Source organism: Panthera leo, chromosome B1 (assembly GCF_018350215.1).
Source record: "Panthera leo isolate Ple1 chromosome B1, P.leo_Ple1_pat1.1, whole genome shotgun sequence".
NCBI lineage: Eukaryota > Metazoa > Chordata > Mammalia > Carnivora > Felidae > Panthera > Panthera leo.
In genome coordinates, this window is record NC_056682.1 from 132,330,231 (window position 1) to 132,344,931 (window position 14,701).

The 14,701-nt window shown below is 39.0% G+C and overlaps 1 protein-coding gene across 3 annotated transcripts in view; it reads left to right on the plus strand.

Annotated features, from left to right (window-relative positions):
• The window catches only part of ABCG2 (ATP binding cassette subfamily G member 2 (Junior blood group)), a 130,934-nt gene extending 124,236 nt beyond the window's left edge, over positions 1-6,698 (plus strand). For all 3 annotated transcript variants that reach the window (XM_042935935.1, XM_042935934.1, XM_042935933.1), the window contains exons 14-16: positions 3,814-3,903; positions 4,790-4,872; positions 6,480-6,698. In XM_042935935.1, coding sequence (XP_042791869.1) covers positions 3,814-3,903; positions 4,790-4,872; positions 6,480-6,627 — 321 coding nt within the window. In that variant the 3' untranslated portion in view covers positions 6,628-6,698. The remainder of the gene's footprint in view (positions 1-3,813; positions 3,904-4,789; positions 4,873-6,479) is intronic.
• Positions 6,699-14,701: the final 8,003 nt, after the last annotated feature.

Below are 14,701 nucleotides of genomic sequence, written 5' to 3' on the forward strand. Positions count from 1 at the left end.
ACTATTCTAAAAAACAGAAAAGGAAAGAAACCTTCTAAATTCATTCCAAGAGACTAGCATTACCCTGATTCCAAAACCAAAGACTCCACTAAAAAAGACAACTATAGGCCAATATCCCTGATGAACATGGATGCAAAAATTCTCAATAAAATACTAGCAAACTGAATCCAACAGTGCATTAAAAGAATCATTCACCACAATCAAGTGGGATTTATTCCTAGGTTGCAAGGGTGGCTCAGTATTTGCAATCAATCAACATGATACACCACATTAATAAAAGAATGGATAAAAACCATATCCTTTCAATTGGTGCAGAAAAAGCATTTGACAAAGTACTACATCCATTCATGATAAAAATTCTCAACAAAGTAGGGTTGGAGAGAATATACCTCAATATAATAAAGGCCACATAAACCCCACATCCTCAATGGGGGAAACAGAGGTTTTCCTCTAAGGTCAGAAATAAGACAGAGATGTCCACTCTCACCACTTTTTTTTCAACATAGTACTGGAAGTCCCAGCCACAGCAATCAGACAACAAAAAGAAATAAAAGTCATCCAAATTGATAAGGAAGAAGTAAAAGTGTCACTATTTGCAGATGACATGATACTCTATATAGGAAGTTTGAAAGACTCCAAAAAATTTTACTAGAACTGATACATGAATTCAGTAAAGTTACAGGATACAAAATCATCATACAGAAATCTGTTGCATTTCTATACACCAATAATGAAGCAGCAGAAAGAGAAATCAAGCAACCAATCCCATTTAAAATTGCACCAAAAACCATGAGATATGTAGGAATAAACCTAACCAAAAAGGTAAAAACATCTGTACTCTGAAAACTATAGAACGCTGATGAAAGAAATTGAAGAGGACACAAAGAAATGGAAAAACATCCCATGCTCATCGATTTGAAGAACACATATTGTTAAACTGTCTATACTACCCAAAGCAATCTACACATTTAATGCAATCCCCATCAAAATGCCACCAATATTTTTCACAGAGCTAAAACTAACAATCTTAAAATGTGTGTGGGACCACAAAAGACCCCGAATAGCCAAAGCAATCTTGAAAAAAGCAAAGCAAAGCTGGAGGCATCACAATTCTGGGCTTCAAGTTATAATACAAAACAGTAGTGATCAAGACAGCATAGTACTGGCACAAAAACAGACACAAAGGTCAATGGAAAAGAATAGAAAATCCAGAAATGAACCCACAAGTATATGGCCAATTAATCTTTGGCAAAGCAGGAAAGAATATCCAATGGAAAAAAGACCGTCTCTTCAACAAATGGTGCTGGGAAAACTGGACAGCTACATGCAAAAGAATGGACCATTTTCGTACACCATACACAAAAACAAATTCAAAATGAATTTTCCTTTTCATTTTGTGAAGAATGTCTAAATGGCTGTCAGAATGGCTAAAATTAACAACAAAAGAAACAACATTTATTGGTAGAGATGTGGAGAAAGGGGACCCCTCTTAGATTGTTGGTGGGAATGCAAACTGGTGCAGCCACTTGGAAAACAGTATGGAGGTTCTCAGAAAGTTAAGAATGGAACTACTCTATGATCCAATAATTGTACTCCTAGGTATTTACCCAAAGGATATAAAAATACAGATTTGAAGGGATACATGCACCTCTGTGTTTATAGCCACATTATCAACAATAGCCAAATTATGGAAAGATCCCAAATGTCTATCCACTGATGAATAGATAAAGAGGAGGTGGTATATATACACAATGGAATATTACTCAGTCATAAAAAAGAATAAAATCTTGCCATTTTTAATGACATGGATGGAGCTAGAGAGCGTTGAGTGAAAGAAGTTAGAGAAAGACAAATACCATATTATTTCACTTATATGTGGAATTTAAGAAACAGAATGAACAAGGAAAGGGAAACGAAAGAGAGAGAGGCAATCTAAGAAACAGACTCTTAACCATAGAAAATGTGATGGTTACCAGAGGGAAGGTGGGTGGGCAGATGGGTTAAATAGGCGATGGCAATTACGGAGTGTACTTGTTGTGATGAGGACCAGGTATATGCAAGTGTTGCATCACTAAATTGCATATCTGAAACTAATATTACAGTGTATGTTAGTTAATTAGTTAGAATTTAAATATAAACTTAAAAAAAAACAGAAAAATTTTGATTTTAAGATTCCCTATATAAACAGCAGTCAATTGCCCAACTTCTATGCTAGTGTTAGAGAACTGCTGACTGGTTTAAGCAATAACTTAATGGTTTGGATGTATCTACTCCTTTCCAAGGGAATAGCTAAGTTCCATGAGAAACAAAATGGTCTGCAGTGTGGGTAGTCTGTCTTGGGTCCCTCCTGTATTTTGAAAAGGAGTGTCTAAAAATACTGAAGCATTCCAGAACCCACACAGTACTGTGTCTCTGCCTTTCTGCGTTCCTGACATTCCCTTATATGAATATATTTCTACTTACCTTTTTTTTTTTTAAGTAGTTACTGAATCCTAATCTTACATGTCCCTTAATTTTACATGCACATAGATGAATCAGTACATGAATCAACTAGTTACCACATTGCCCCCTACAACATGAAGTAAACAGGAATGCTTAGTCTATTAATATACATGTTCTTTCTGCTAGAATAGGAATAGATGTCTTTAAAAGGAAAATAATCAGCACAAACTTTGACAAACTTTGTGAGTTTGAAATCTAAACATTATTGAGAAATTGATAAACCTTGCATGTATTTTCTGTATTATCCAATAAATAACATGTCATCAATACATAAAAATGTCTTGTTTTATATTAGATGCTTCGTCTTATTATTTAAATGTTTGTATATAGAACTTTTAAAACCAGTCATAAAACCATGTTACTCAGAGATGCCATGTGTCGTATATTAAGCACCTGGTTAGGTGGAGTTCAAAAATATGTAGTCCCTCAGCGACGTCAGGTTATGTCTATCCCAGCATTCCTAGGGCCAGTTAGAAATTTTATATGAACCTCTTCTCATGTAGCCATCTGTTGCTGGAGTAATCCTTCCTGGGATCTTCATTGTCATACTGTTTTATGGTAGCTTTAAATTTTTTTTTTAATGTTTGTTTATTTTTGAGAGAGAGAGAGCATGAGCAGGGGCGGGGCAGAGAGGGAGGGAGACACAGAATCTAGAGCAGGCTGTCAGCATAGAGCCCAATGCAGGGCTTGAACTCATGAACCATGAGATCATGAGCTGAGCTGAAATTGGATGCTTAACTGACTGAGCCACCCCGTCACCTGGTTTTTGGTAGCTTTAAATGAAGGTATTCACCATATTTTATGCTTCACTTCACCACATTGTGCTATATACCAGTTCCAGGCTGTAGGTTAAGTATGCATCCTGACCCCCAAATTATTTTTATAGTCATGCAGAGATAGAATGCAAACGTTTTTAAATAACAAATCATACTGTGTTTTGGAAATAGAGGAATGAGATGTTCAGGATATGATCTGGTGTATGTATTGGTGGGAACATATAGTGTCTGTATCGTGAGAACAGTCAGTACTTCTTGACCTTTCACTGTGTGCAGTTACAGAAAGTAAAAGCCTTGAAATTTAAGGGTCTTCCAATTAAATGGCACATATATTATATATTGTCATTCCCTGAGAACCATAAACAGCCTCAGTGATAGAGAGGCATACTCATACAAAGAGGAATGGAAGGAATGTCCAGAGTTGGTCTTAACAGAAATGTTTATAAAGGTTGTAGGGCACTTAAAGGAGATATTCTCTGTAATTCTTCATGAAATCCCCTTACCAGGTCTAATTCTTGGTATTTTCTTTTTGTAGATATTTTCAGGGCTGTTGGTAAATCTCACAACCATCCAGCCTTGGCTATCATGGTTTCAGTACTTCAGCATTCCTCGATATGGCTTTGCGGTGAGTTTTCCTCATCTGTTTCTGTGATCCTAGCACAGGATTAATTCTAGGATTAGAATTCCCAAGCTAGGGACAACCAGAATAAAGCCTAACAACCTTGTCTCCCACTGTGAACTGTGAAGGTCTCCAGGGGTTTCTTTTTTAGGAGCAATGAAGGAGAGTTTTCTATTAAGCCTTAGATCACCTTGATAATCACCTGAGGTTTCCCCAGTTACCCAGTTGTCTGAAGGAGGTGAAGGGTGGGGAGATAACTCCTCATGAGGGAGAAAGATTGACTAATTGATATAAAGAAATATAGTTGTGTTTCAGTTCACTATGAAAATAGAGAATGGGGGGCCTAGAATACGTATTTTATATTGAATTCAGAAAAAAACAAACAAAAAACCCCTCCCAAAAAACAAAGAGCATATAATACAGCCACTATCTTGGTTTTAGAAAGCTAATCAACTCCAAAGAAAACTGTCTTAATATAGTATAATTGGGTTCCTAACTCCCAAGAATTAGCACTGGTTTTGATGAAAATAAACACGAATAACACAAAAGATTCTCACCATAAATAAACGATAGTCACGGAGTACTGCTGTATGATTTTGAGTACACTGTGGGATTATAAAATTGGGGAGAGAAGAAGGAAGGAGCCAGAGGTCTCCCCTCTTTGCCAACTACTTTACTTCCCTTTGTTTTGGAAGCTAAAATCTCAACCTTAGACTACTCAGTTGCCAAGGAAAAGAATTTTAGTTGCTCTGGTGTGGCAGAGACTGTGAACGTGAAGCTTGGTTTGTTTGTAGAAATAGCAATAAAGATTAAACTGGGAGTACATGATAATTCTTTGAAGTTTTTTGAAATTTAAAACTGTTTACCTTGCCCCATCCCCCTTGTGTTATAGGCTTTGCAGCATAATGAATTTTTGGGACAAAACTTCTGCCCAGGACTCAACGTAACAACAAATAATACCTGTAGTTATGCGACGTAAGTTGGTATTCAGTGTCGTAGTGGATTTGTTTACTATTGTGGTGTATGTAGAAAGCCCACTGGGCCGCTTGGCTGGTGTAGGTCCTTTCACTGACTTCTCTGGGTTGTACACCAGTGCCCATCTCCTTGGCACTTGCTTCAGTGAAAATTGTACTTCAGATGGAGAAATGTTTCTGATACGTTGTTCATTGGGGGCCTTTAAAAAAGATTCATTGGCTGTTTTGATTGTGAGTTTTAGTTTTGACTTTCCGAACACTTGAGTTTGAAATGAGCTGCTTTGATATTTTACCAAAGCCTTGGAATATTGGAATTGTATGGAGTGTGTGAAGTGTATGGATCCATAAACTTATGGCTTCCTGTAAGCCCAACCCAAGGCCAGGAGCAAGAGCTAAGAGGGCAGCAGAGGGGAGGATCGTTGTCCTGCCGCGCTGTGGGCACTTGCCTCTTCCTCCTGCATTTACTAGGAGACATTATGAAATCGAGGTCTACAGGACTATCTTTTTTTTCTTTTAAACTGACCCAGAACATCCTTTTTGAGGGATGTATCCTCCAAAGGAGGAAACACCTTTCAGTAAACTGAGAAAGAAGTCCCATTTTTTTGCATAATGTCAAACAGAAATGCAGATTTTGATAAAATCAGAGGATGTTGTTTTAAAAATTGAATAACCCTTTTCTTGTCGATGATTGTTGTTAATGGTTTGATTTTGCTACATCGATCAATGAAAGAAAAGAGAATGCTGGTATCCAGAATCTCATGAACTATTCTCAAGTAGAATAGAAATAATTCTTAGTAATAGGGCAAATTGTTATTTTGAAGTATTTCTGAAAAACCTGTATGAAGAGAAGTTTTCTATATTCTGCCCACTCTCTTCTGTCTTGGTATATAACATTTTTGGAGGAGCTGCACACACATGGCGTACCAGGTAGTCAGTATGGCTTCACCAGGTAGTTTTAGGACCAGGCGCTTTTCTAAACTGTGGCAGGGCCGCTCCATCCTGCTCTAGCTCAGCCCCCACCGAGGCTTACACCTGATTAGGTGGGCCTGCTGCTGAGTATCTGCAGTGCTCATTCCAGCCCTGCTGCGAGAGCAGCGGGGGCAGGAAGCCCTCGCTCACCTCTTTTCCTAGCTTTAGAATTCTTAGCGTGTGTTTCTTTGTATATCTGGTTGGTGGGTAGTGAGCTCTGTAAAGAGCTTTGATCAACTTGGTAGGGGCCTTAGATGTCAGCTGTTAAAACTGAGGTTTTCCCTGTCAGGGGTGAGAGCAGCATCAGAGATCTGAAAACAAATGAATTTTCAGAGATTAGCGACTGAATTCAAAGTGTGAATCAGTGGACTTGGCTAAGTTCCTTAAACCTTAGTCTCTTCATCTTTTTAAATGGGTATAATATTTATTTCACTGGGTTGTTTCAGGGATTAACTAAACTGTTACATATGGACTGCTTAGCATAGTATCCAGCAGAATTGTAAGCCCTCATTGTTACCCATTATATATAAAGGCATAGTTCTTTAAGACTTGGAACCTATGGGAACTGTGAATACATTAAGAGTAAAACTTGACAGATAACTAAGGGTAAAGTTATATTCTTTTTCTGTTGAATTTCAGATGTACTGGCGAAGAATTTTTGGTAAACCAGGGCATCGATATCTCCCCTTGGGGCCTGTGGAAGAATCACGTAGCCTTGGCATGCATGATTGTTATTTTCCTTATAATTGCCTACCTAAAATTGTTATTTCTTAAAAAATTTTCTTAAATTCTTCTTGAATTTACATGATTTATGTGCACATTAAATAGGGAGTGTCTTGATTTATTTTAAGCATTCAATGAAGTGTTTTTGTCGTCTCTTCATTTGGCATCATACTGTTCAGCAAGAATTATTTTTCTAGAAACCGCAGTGAACTGATTTATACATGAAAGAACTCAAGCCATAAACTAGTGATATTATGGACTGTGTATTAGTTCATCTGGTCATACAGTAACCATGGGGAAGACATCTAGTTTATCAACCTAAAACAGAATTGAATGCTGGGAACTTGTGACAAGTTATTAATATTTCTGGTATTAGTTTCCTCATCTTTAAAATGAATAGAGAGTTCATTGCCCTCCAGCTCCAGTATTAGATGAATCTGTGATTTGCCATTATTTAATAAATCATAATAACAAATGTACAGATGCAGTGGTGGAAGTACGAAATCTAATCTATGTTGGAAAAACCCAGTGTTATTTATAGGGCAAAAAAACCCCATTGTGATAGAAAAAGCTTTGATGAGCCTTTTAAGATTATTAGAACGTACTGAGATTTCTCTAGTGGAATCAGAGCACCTCAGGGGTCTCTGCTGGCCTTTGTAGGTGTGGAGGACTGGGAATTGTGACCCTTGCTGGAGCAGTTCAGTGGTCTGTGATCAGGGCAAGGATCAGAGCCTCTTGGGGCACTTTGCTCAAATACAGATGGCCAGGCCCTATGAGCCCCGCTGCATCAGCATCTCCAGGGTTACTCCAGAAAGCCCTGCCCATGCCAGGACCTGGTCATTTCCAAGATTCTCTCTGCCTCTGAAACTTAGTTATGATACACTACCTGTCATAACTGCCCCCTACAGACTTTTTCATTCCTACATATACATCTCTTATTCACGGATCTTCTCTTTGTTCTAACCCTTATCAGTAATAGGGAACTATTTCTTAACTTCTTTTTTTTTTATATATAATTTTTTTTAATGTTTATTTATTTTTGAGACAGAGAGAGCACAGGAGCAGGAGAGGGGCAGAGAGAGAGGGACACACAGAATCTGAAGCAGGCTTCAGGCTCTGAGCTGTCAGCACAGAGTCCGACATGGGGCTCAAACTCGTGAGCTGTGAGATCATGACCTGAGCTGAGGTAGGACACTTAACTTAGTGAGCCACCCAGGCGCCCCTTAACTTCTTTTTTATTGAAGGGTCATGTGGGGAAAAGTGTAGTCCAGTGAAGTATCAAAAAAGGAACATGCTGGTGGAGCTACCAATCTAGGCAAAGAAACAGGACGTTAGCAGTGCATGGATGCCCGCCGCATGCCCCCTCCCGATCACTACTTCCTTCTCTCTGTGCTATTTCTGAAATGATGCTTGTATACTCCTCCTTGTTGCTGTTCTCATGTTTTGTGTTCCTGTGTGCATAGGTCCAGCCTTACTTAAGTCCTTTCCTCCCCCTTTTAATGAAGTATTAATTCTGGAATAATTTTAGATTTAACAGAAGAGTTGCAAAGGTAGTATGGAAAAATTCCCAGATATACTTTACCCAACTTTCCTTACTAACATTTTATATATCATGGTACATGTCAGAAGTAAGAAGTTAACATTGGTACATTACTATTACTTAAACTACACACTTTATTCAGATTACACTAACATGCTTAGTCATTCCAGGATCCACTCCAGGGGATCGGATTGCAATGAATCCTCCTTTTTATGAAAGTAAACATTTTTCAGAATTGAGGTTGAGGATCACCAGTGTGGACCCTTTGCAACTGGTCATCTTGGAGTATCACTTAGTGTCATTGGGTGCCCTGCCATATTGTCACAATATCAGTCCAGGGAGGGACATAACATTATATATATATATATATATATATATATATATATATATATATGTGTGTGTGTGTGTGTGTGTATGTGTATATATATGTGTATATATATATATTTCATAACATTGTATTTTTCAGAAACTTTTTTTAATGATATTTCATTAATGCACTGTCTTGTAACATGTTGTCACACACTCTTTTTACCCTATTATGTGACCATTAGGGTTAATCAGTTTTTCCTGTTCTTGGTGTATAACTCTGGCTTCCTCATAGTTCTCTGTATACAGTCTTCTCCCATTATACAGAGAGTAATATCTGTGCTTCACACACAAAATACACTTAACAGAAGAAACAAAACAGCCCAATATATTAACACTCACTTTTAAAATAAGAAAGAGGGTCATGGTTCAGTGTCTGACATCCTCTCAGGTCATGATCTCATGGTTATTGAGTTCGAGCCCCACATCCAGCTTGCTGCTGTCAGCCTGTCAGAGCAGAGCCCACATTGGATCTTCTGTCCCCCTCTGTCTGCCCCTTCCCCACTGGTACTCTGTCAAAAATAAACAAACATTTAAAAAATGAAATAAAAAAGAATTTAAATGTATCCTCTTATACCTATCATCCTTTTATAGTGCAATTTCCTTATATCCTTTTTTAAATTTTTTTTAACGTTTATTTATTTTTGAGACAGAGAGAGACAGAGCATGAACAGGGGAGGGTCAGAGAGAGGGAGACACAGAATCTGAAACAGGCTCCGGGCTCTGAGCTGTCAGCACAGGGGCCCGATGCGGGGCTCGAACTCACGGACCGCGAGATCGTGACCTGAGCCAAAGTCGGCGCTCAACCGACTGAGCCACCCAGGCGCCCCCCTTATATCCTTTTTATATAATTCTGTTTTTAATTATTATGGTAAACCTATAACATAAAATTTGCCATCTTAACGGTTTTTAAATTAAGGACCATTTTTAAAAGTAACGTAAAAGCGTATATCCTATAAAGTATAAAAGAACATACTAATTTATAGAAATTTAGAAATCAGACTATGTCTATATCCTTTTGAATTTTGTTTTTATTTTCTTGGATGTCAGAAGTACTAATCTGTAATGGGAGAAGATATATTAATTTGGTTTAAAGTAAAAGAAACCTGGGGCACCTGGGTAGCTCCGTTGATGGGGCATCTGACTTTGTCTCAGGTCATGATCTCGTGGTTCTTGGGTTCAAGCCCAAAGTTGGGCTCTGTGCTGACAGCTTGGAGCCTGGAGCCTGCTTCAGATTCTGTGTCTCTTCTTTCTCTTCCCCTCCCCTGCTCACAGTCTGTCTCTCTCTGTCTCTCAAAAAATAAAATGTTAAAAATTTTAAAAAGAAAGGAAATCTCAGGAATAAATGAAAAGTGTTAGCTACTGTTTATACTCTTCCCATTGCTGTCGTGGGGCTTTTACAAAAGGGTGCAGGAAGACTCATTGTGGAAGGCTCCATGGTGGGTTAGGTGAGGCAGCAAGAAAGGAAAGGAAAATGGGTGGCTTGAAGAGAGTTGTTGAAGGGGCAGTGGACATACTCCTCTGTTTCTTCGTCTTGGAAGCCATTCTTCATGGTCTTTAGATTTGAATTACATTAACCTCAATACCTCAATGTTTACATATATTTGAAAAGCAGCATTACTCGTATTTATATGAAATCTTTAGGCCTCCCCAGTGCCTGCTCAGTGCGCCCCAGATCAGACTAGCAGAGCTGGGACAGATGCCATTCTTGGGTCCAAAAGCTTGGGCTCTTGCCAATGCTGATGTCCTGATGGCCACTCCTGATGATGCCTCAGCTGTTAAAATGTTGATGAACCAGATTTCTAAGAAATTTTCTGGTAATTTCACTAAGATACTTTTCAAGATATTCTATTGAAACCCTGTTTCTGTATTACAGAACAAATATGTTGCCTCCTAATAATTTACTCTTCCATAAGAGATTTGGCTACCAGTTGAGATGAGGGAGGCCTCACTGGGTTTGTGGGAGAGTGTGTTTTGCATGTTTAGGAATTGGGACTTTATTTTTTTCAGTGTATGCAAGGGGCATTATGCTCTGAGGAATTAATTCACATAAGCCATCCTCAGAAGGGGATTGGTAAACCAGAGCACCAGTTTACTAATTTAAACAGTAAAATGTTACATAGCCATTTACCTGTGACATTCTTCTCTCAGGTGTGAAACTGAAATCAGAGGATTCTTTGGGCTTAGGATTTAAGGCTAATTTAGACAATGTCCACTACATCCATAGGAATTTGTGTGTCAAGCAAACCTGAATCGTTGCAAGAGCTCATCCTCACCAAGTCCATTCAGGAGGTAATCCGTAACTGCCTTACCGTCCGAGGTTTGTGCTTATTCTCAGTGGAATAAAGATCCCAAAGAAAACCTGGAACCCCACCAAACATAGCTACTGTCTTGCTGTACCTGCTGGCCTTCTGTCTCTTGTTATACACATTAAAAAAATGGTTGACTCACATGTTGCAGCCTACTTTCTGTCCCCATTGAACAATATAAGATACCTCTATTCTAAATTGGAGTAACTCTGTGACTGTGAGATTCCACATTTCTTTGCGGTTACCCAGGGTTTCCCAAGCTTGCCTGGTAAGAATCAATGGTCATCTGGATGCTTATGGAAGGAAGGAAAGAAAGAAAAAGCTATTTTTTTTCCCATCTGTTGAGAAATCTCTGAGGAGTGAGCATAGGAATTCCAGGTGATTCTTTGGGATTATACTGATTTAGGATTGTAATAACCAGTTAAGGTCATTTAACCCTACATTCATTATAATTTGATCTTGATCTAATCGGTGTGGCAATTGCCTTTAAAGGCATATATTTTGTATCCACCTAAATACTGGACTCACATCTAGAACTAAGTGAGCTCATTAACATCACCTGATCTTCAAACTTTTTTTAAGCTGAGGAATCATTCTTGCACCTGGTAAATCCCCCAAGAACAGCACCTATGGGACTCTCATAAGTGACAGCTGGTGATGATTTGGCCGCCTCTCTACAGTTACTCATGTGTCACCCAGGTTTGTGACCTTGATGGACTTATTTAGCTTAATGTGTATCTTTCTCTTTTTATTTTTTTTTAATGTTTTCATTTTTGAGAGACAGAGTGTGAGCAGGAGAGGGACAGACACACACACAGAATCTGAAGCAGGCTGTAGCCTCTGGGCTCTGAGCTGTCAGCATGGAGCCTGACGTGGAGCTTGAACCCACAAACTGTGAGATCATGATCTGAGCTGAAGTCGGTGCTAAACCGACTGAGCCACCCAGGTGCCCCAGTCTGTATCTTTCCTATCCATAAAATAGGGATTCTAATAGTTTCTATCTCTCTAGAAGTGTGAAGATCAAATAAGGTAATGCATGTAAAGTGCCTAGAAGTACTTGGCTCATAGGATGTCCTCAATACATTTTCGCTATTACTGCTACATCCCATAGGACATCACACTGGTTATTAGCGTCATGCTAGTGCCAGTTCATGGATGACACCCTGCGCAGGGACAAGAGCACCATTCTCCAGGACATGTTCTATGCACTAAACCAGGAGTTAGCAAACTATGGCCTGCAGGCCAAATCCCGCCCACTGCCTGTTTTGTAAATAAAACTTCACTGAAACACAGTCACGCTCATTCGTATTAGTATTGTCCATGGCTGCTTTTGCACTATGATGGCACAGGAGTTATGACAGAGACTACTGTGGCCCATAATGCCTAAAATATTTACTATCTGGCTCTTTATGGAAAGTTTGCCGGTCCCTGTATGAGACCAAGAGTTCCTGTTCCCAGCATTTATAGTGTAGTCACACTAAACAGGTCTACATACTAGTGATATTGGCCTCTCTCAGTATCATTTCCTTCAGCCCATTTGCAGGATTTGTGCTTCCCTGTCTGCAGCTGGAGGCTCTGCTCTTTTGGAGCTCCTAAATCCTCATGAAGCGAGCACACTTTTACCTGGGAATACAGTGAGGGTTCCACTGAACCTCAAACTGTCTGCCACTTAGACACTTTGAGATTGGCACACTGGTGATCAGTAGGCAAAGAAAGCAGGTATCGCATTGGTCAACTCTGTTAGGAGAAGCTAGACTTTACTGCTGTATAATGGGGCAGAGAATTCACAGAGGTAACCTGGTATGCTAAACAGGCAATCACAGCCTGGTAAAGGACAAGGACTTTGAGCCCTCAGCAATGAGGGTGTGGATCACTGCACCAAACAAGCAATGCTGTAGAGCTGAAGTATTGGCCAAGAATGAGGAACTCTAGGAAGGGTGGTAGAGGAGATAAGGAGTAACTATGGCCTTGTGAGCAGCAGCAGCAATGGGGACGAGTCAGTTCCACTAACCCTCCTGTAGTATGTTTTCTAGAGATCATAGCTGGGCTCCCTCAAAAAGTCCAGAGTGGACTTTACGTGGACACAAATGGATCTGAGTGGTGCAAAGGGTGGATGAAGGAGATGTTTTTGGTGCTCTGTGGCATACCTCCTTGGCACCTCTGATTTCAGCTGCAGCTGTAGTGGATAGCTCAAGTGAGCTCAGATCACGTCGATAGCATCCCACCTCAAACCTGCACCACAAATCTCTTCACTTTCCTGCTGTGAGGCCTCCAAAGCTGAAAGAAACTCTTCAGCCCCAGTGCAAGTGTAGCCTGAAAGTGTGGGGTGTTCACCCCTCCACCAATAGGGATCAGGACAAAGCCTCAGCCCAGTGTTCTTCAGACGGGGAATTATGAGAGGCATTCTGTAGGGTTCCCAGAGACGGAACTGAGCTTCTGTTGCCTACCTCATTAACACACCAGTATGCTTGCATCTCCTCCTTTCCTGGCTCATTCTGTTTCCTGCTCCTGTTTCCTAGTATCACCTCCCAAAGGACTCAAGTCCTTGTCTTGACTTTTATTTTACGACACTAAAACACATTCCCATTAATACCAGAAACAAAACAAGCATGTGTAGTCTTACTGCTATTCTCCAACATAATACTGTCCTTACAAATGAACTAGCCTTACCCCCAGAAAACCCAAAGAATCAATACAGAATCTATTAGAACTAGTGAAGGAGTTCAACACATGTGCTACATGTAAGATTAATTTATAGAACATTAGTAATTTCCCTTTATATCAGCAGTAACCAACTAGAAAATATAATAGAAGATTCTGTTCACAGTACCAATAAAACCATATTATAAATACATAGGATCATTAAGAAATTTTAAGAAACACTTAAAGGACATTAAAGACGTTCTGAATAAGTGAAGAATTGTTTCTGATAGTGTTAAGATGTCAGTTGTCCCCAAACTAAACAATAAATTCAATGCAATTCAAATTAAATTCCAGTGGGAACTTTTTCTCTGTCCTCCCTCTAATAGGAGCCCACCAAACTTGTTCGAACACTTGCATGGAAAAATAAAGTTTCACAAAAGTAGCTCAGTCAATTTCATAATAAAAAAAAGACCTTACCAAAAAAAAAAAAAAAAATTGTTGTGCAAGAATATCCATAGATCAGTTTGCAAAAGGCTAAAGAGTTTATACATGACCCTGAAATGACATCATGAGCCAGTAAGGTAAAGTGACTTATTCAATAAAAAACTGGCTCATTATTTGGAGAAAAATACCTGTGCGCCTTATACAAATTTACTCTTGGGATGTATTAAATGTGAAAGATAAAACTAAGTTTAATAAATAAAAGTTTTTGATCTTACAAAGGTCTCTTTAAAACCCCAAACACAATAAAGCAAAAAAAAAAAAAAATTGATTTTACTATATAAAAATTAAGGAAATATTGACAAAGTTGTCAGTTGAGAGACATTAACAAGCAAATATTAACAAGAGTCCAATACTGATAAGGTATTAATATTTAAGCCACGCAAGGAACTTCTGGAAATCAACAAAAAAAGACCATGACCCAATAGAAAAATAAGCAATGAACAAAAACATACTTGTTTCCCATCAGATCAAAGTGTAAGAGTTTCAAGGTTTGAATAGGCAGCTTACCAAAAGGGAAACCCAAATGTTGAACATTTATATGAGGGGATGTTCAACTTTAGGAATTAGGAATCAGAGAAATGCAAAATAAAATGAGAACTCACTTTAAAACCATGCCATTAACAAAAAGCAGGAAGCTGGATGGGACTGATGCTGGTGAGGGGACGTATAAAACTGGTAATCTCATGCATGTAGTGGAATCATGGACGGATGCAGTCATTCCGGAGGGCAACCTGAGAGTTCTGAATAAAATTAAATATTTATAGGCCTGGCACTCA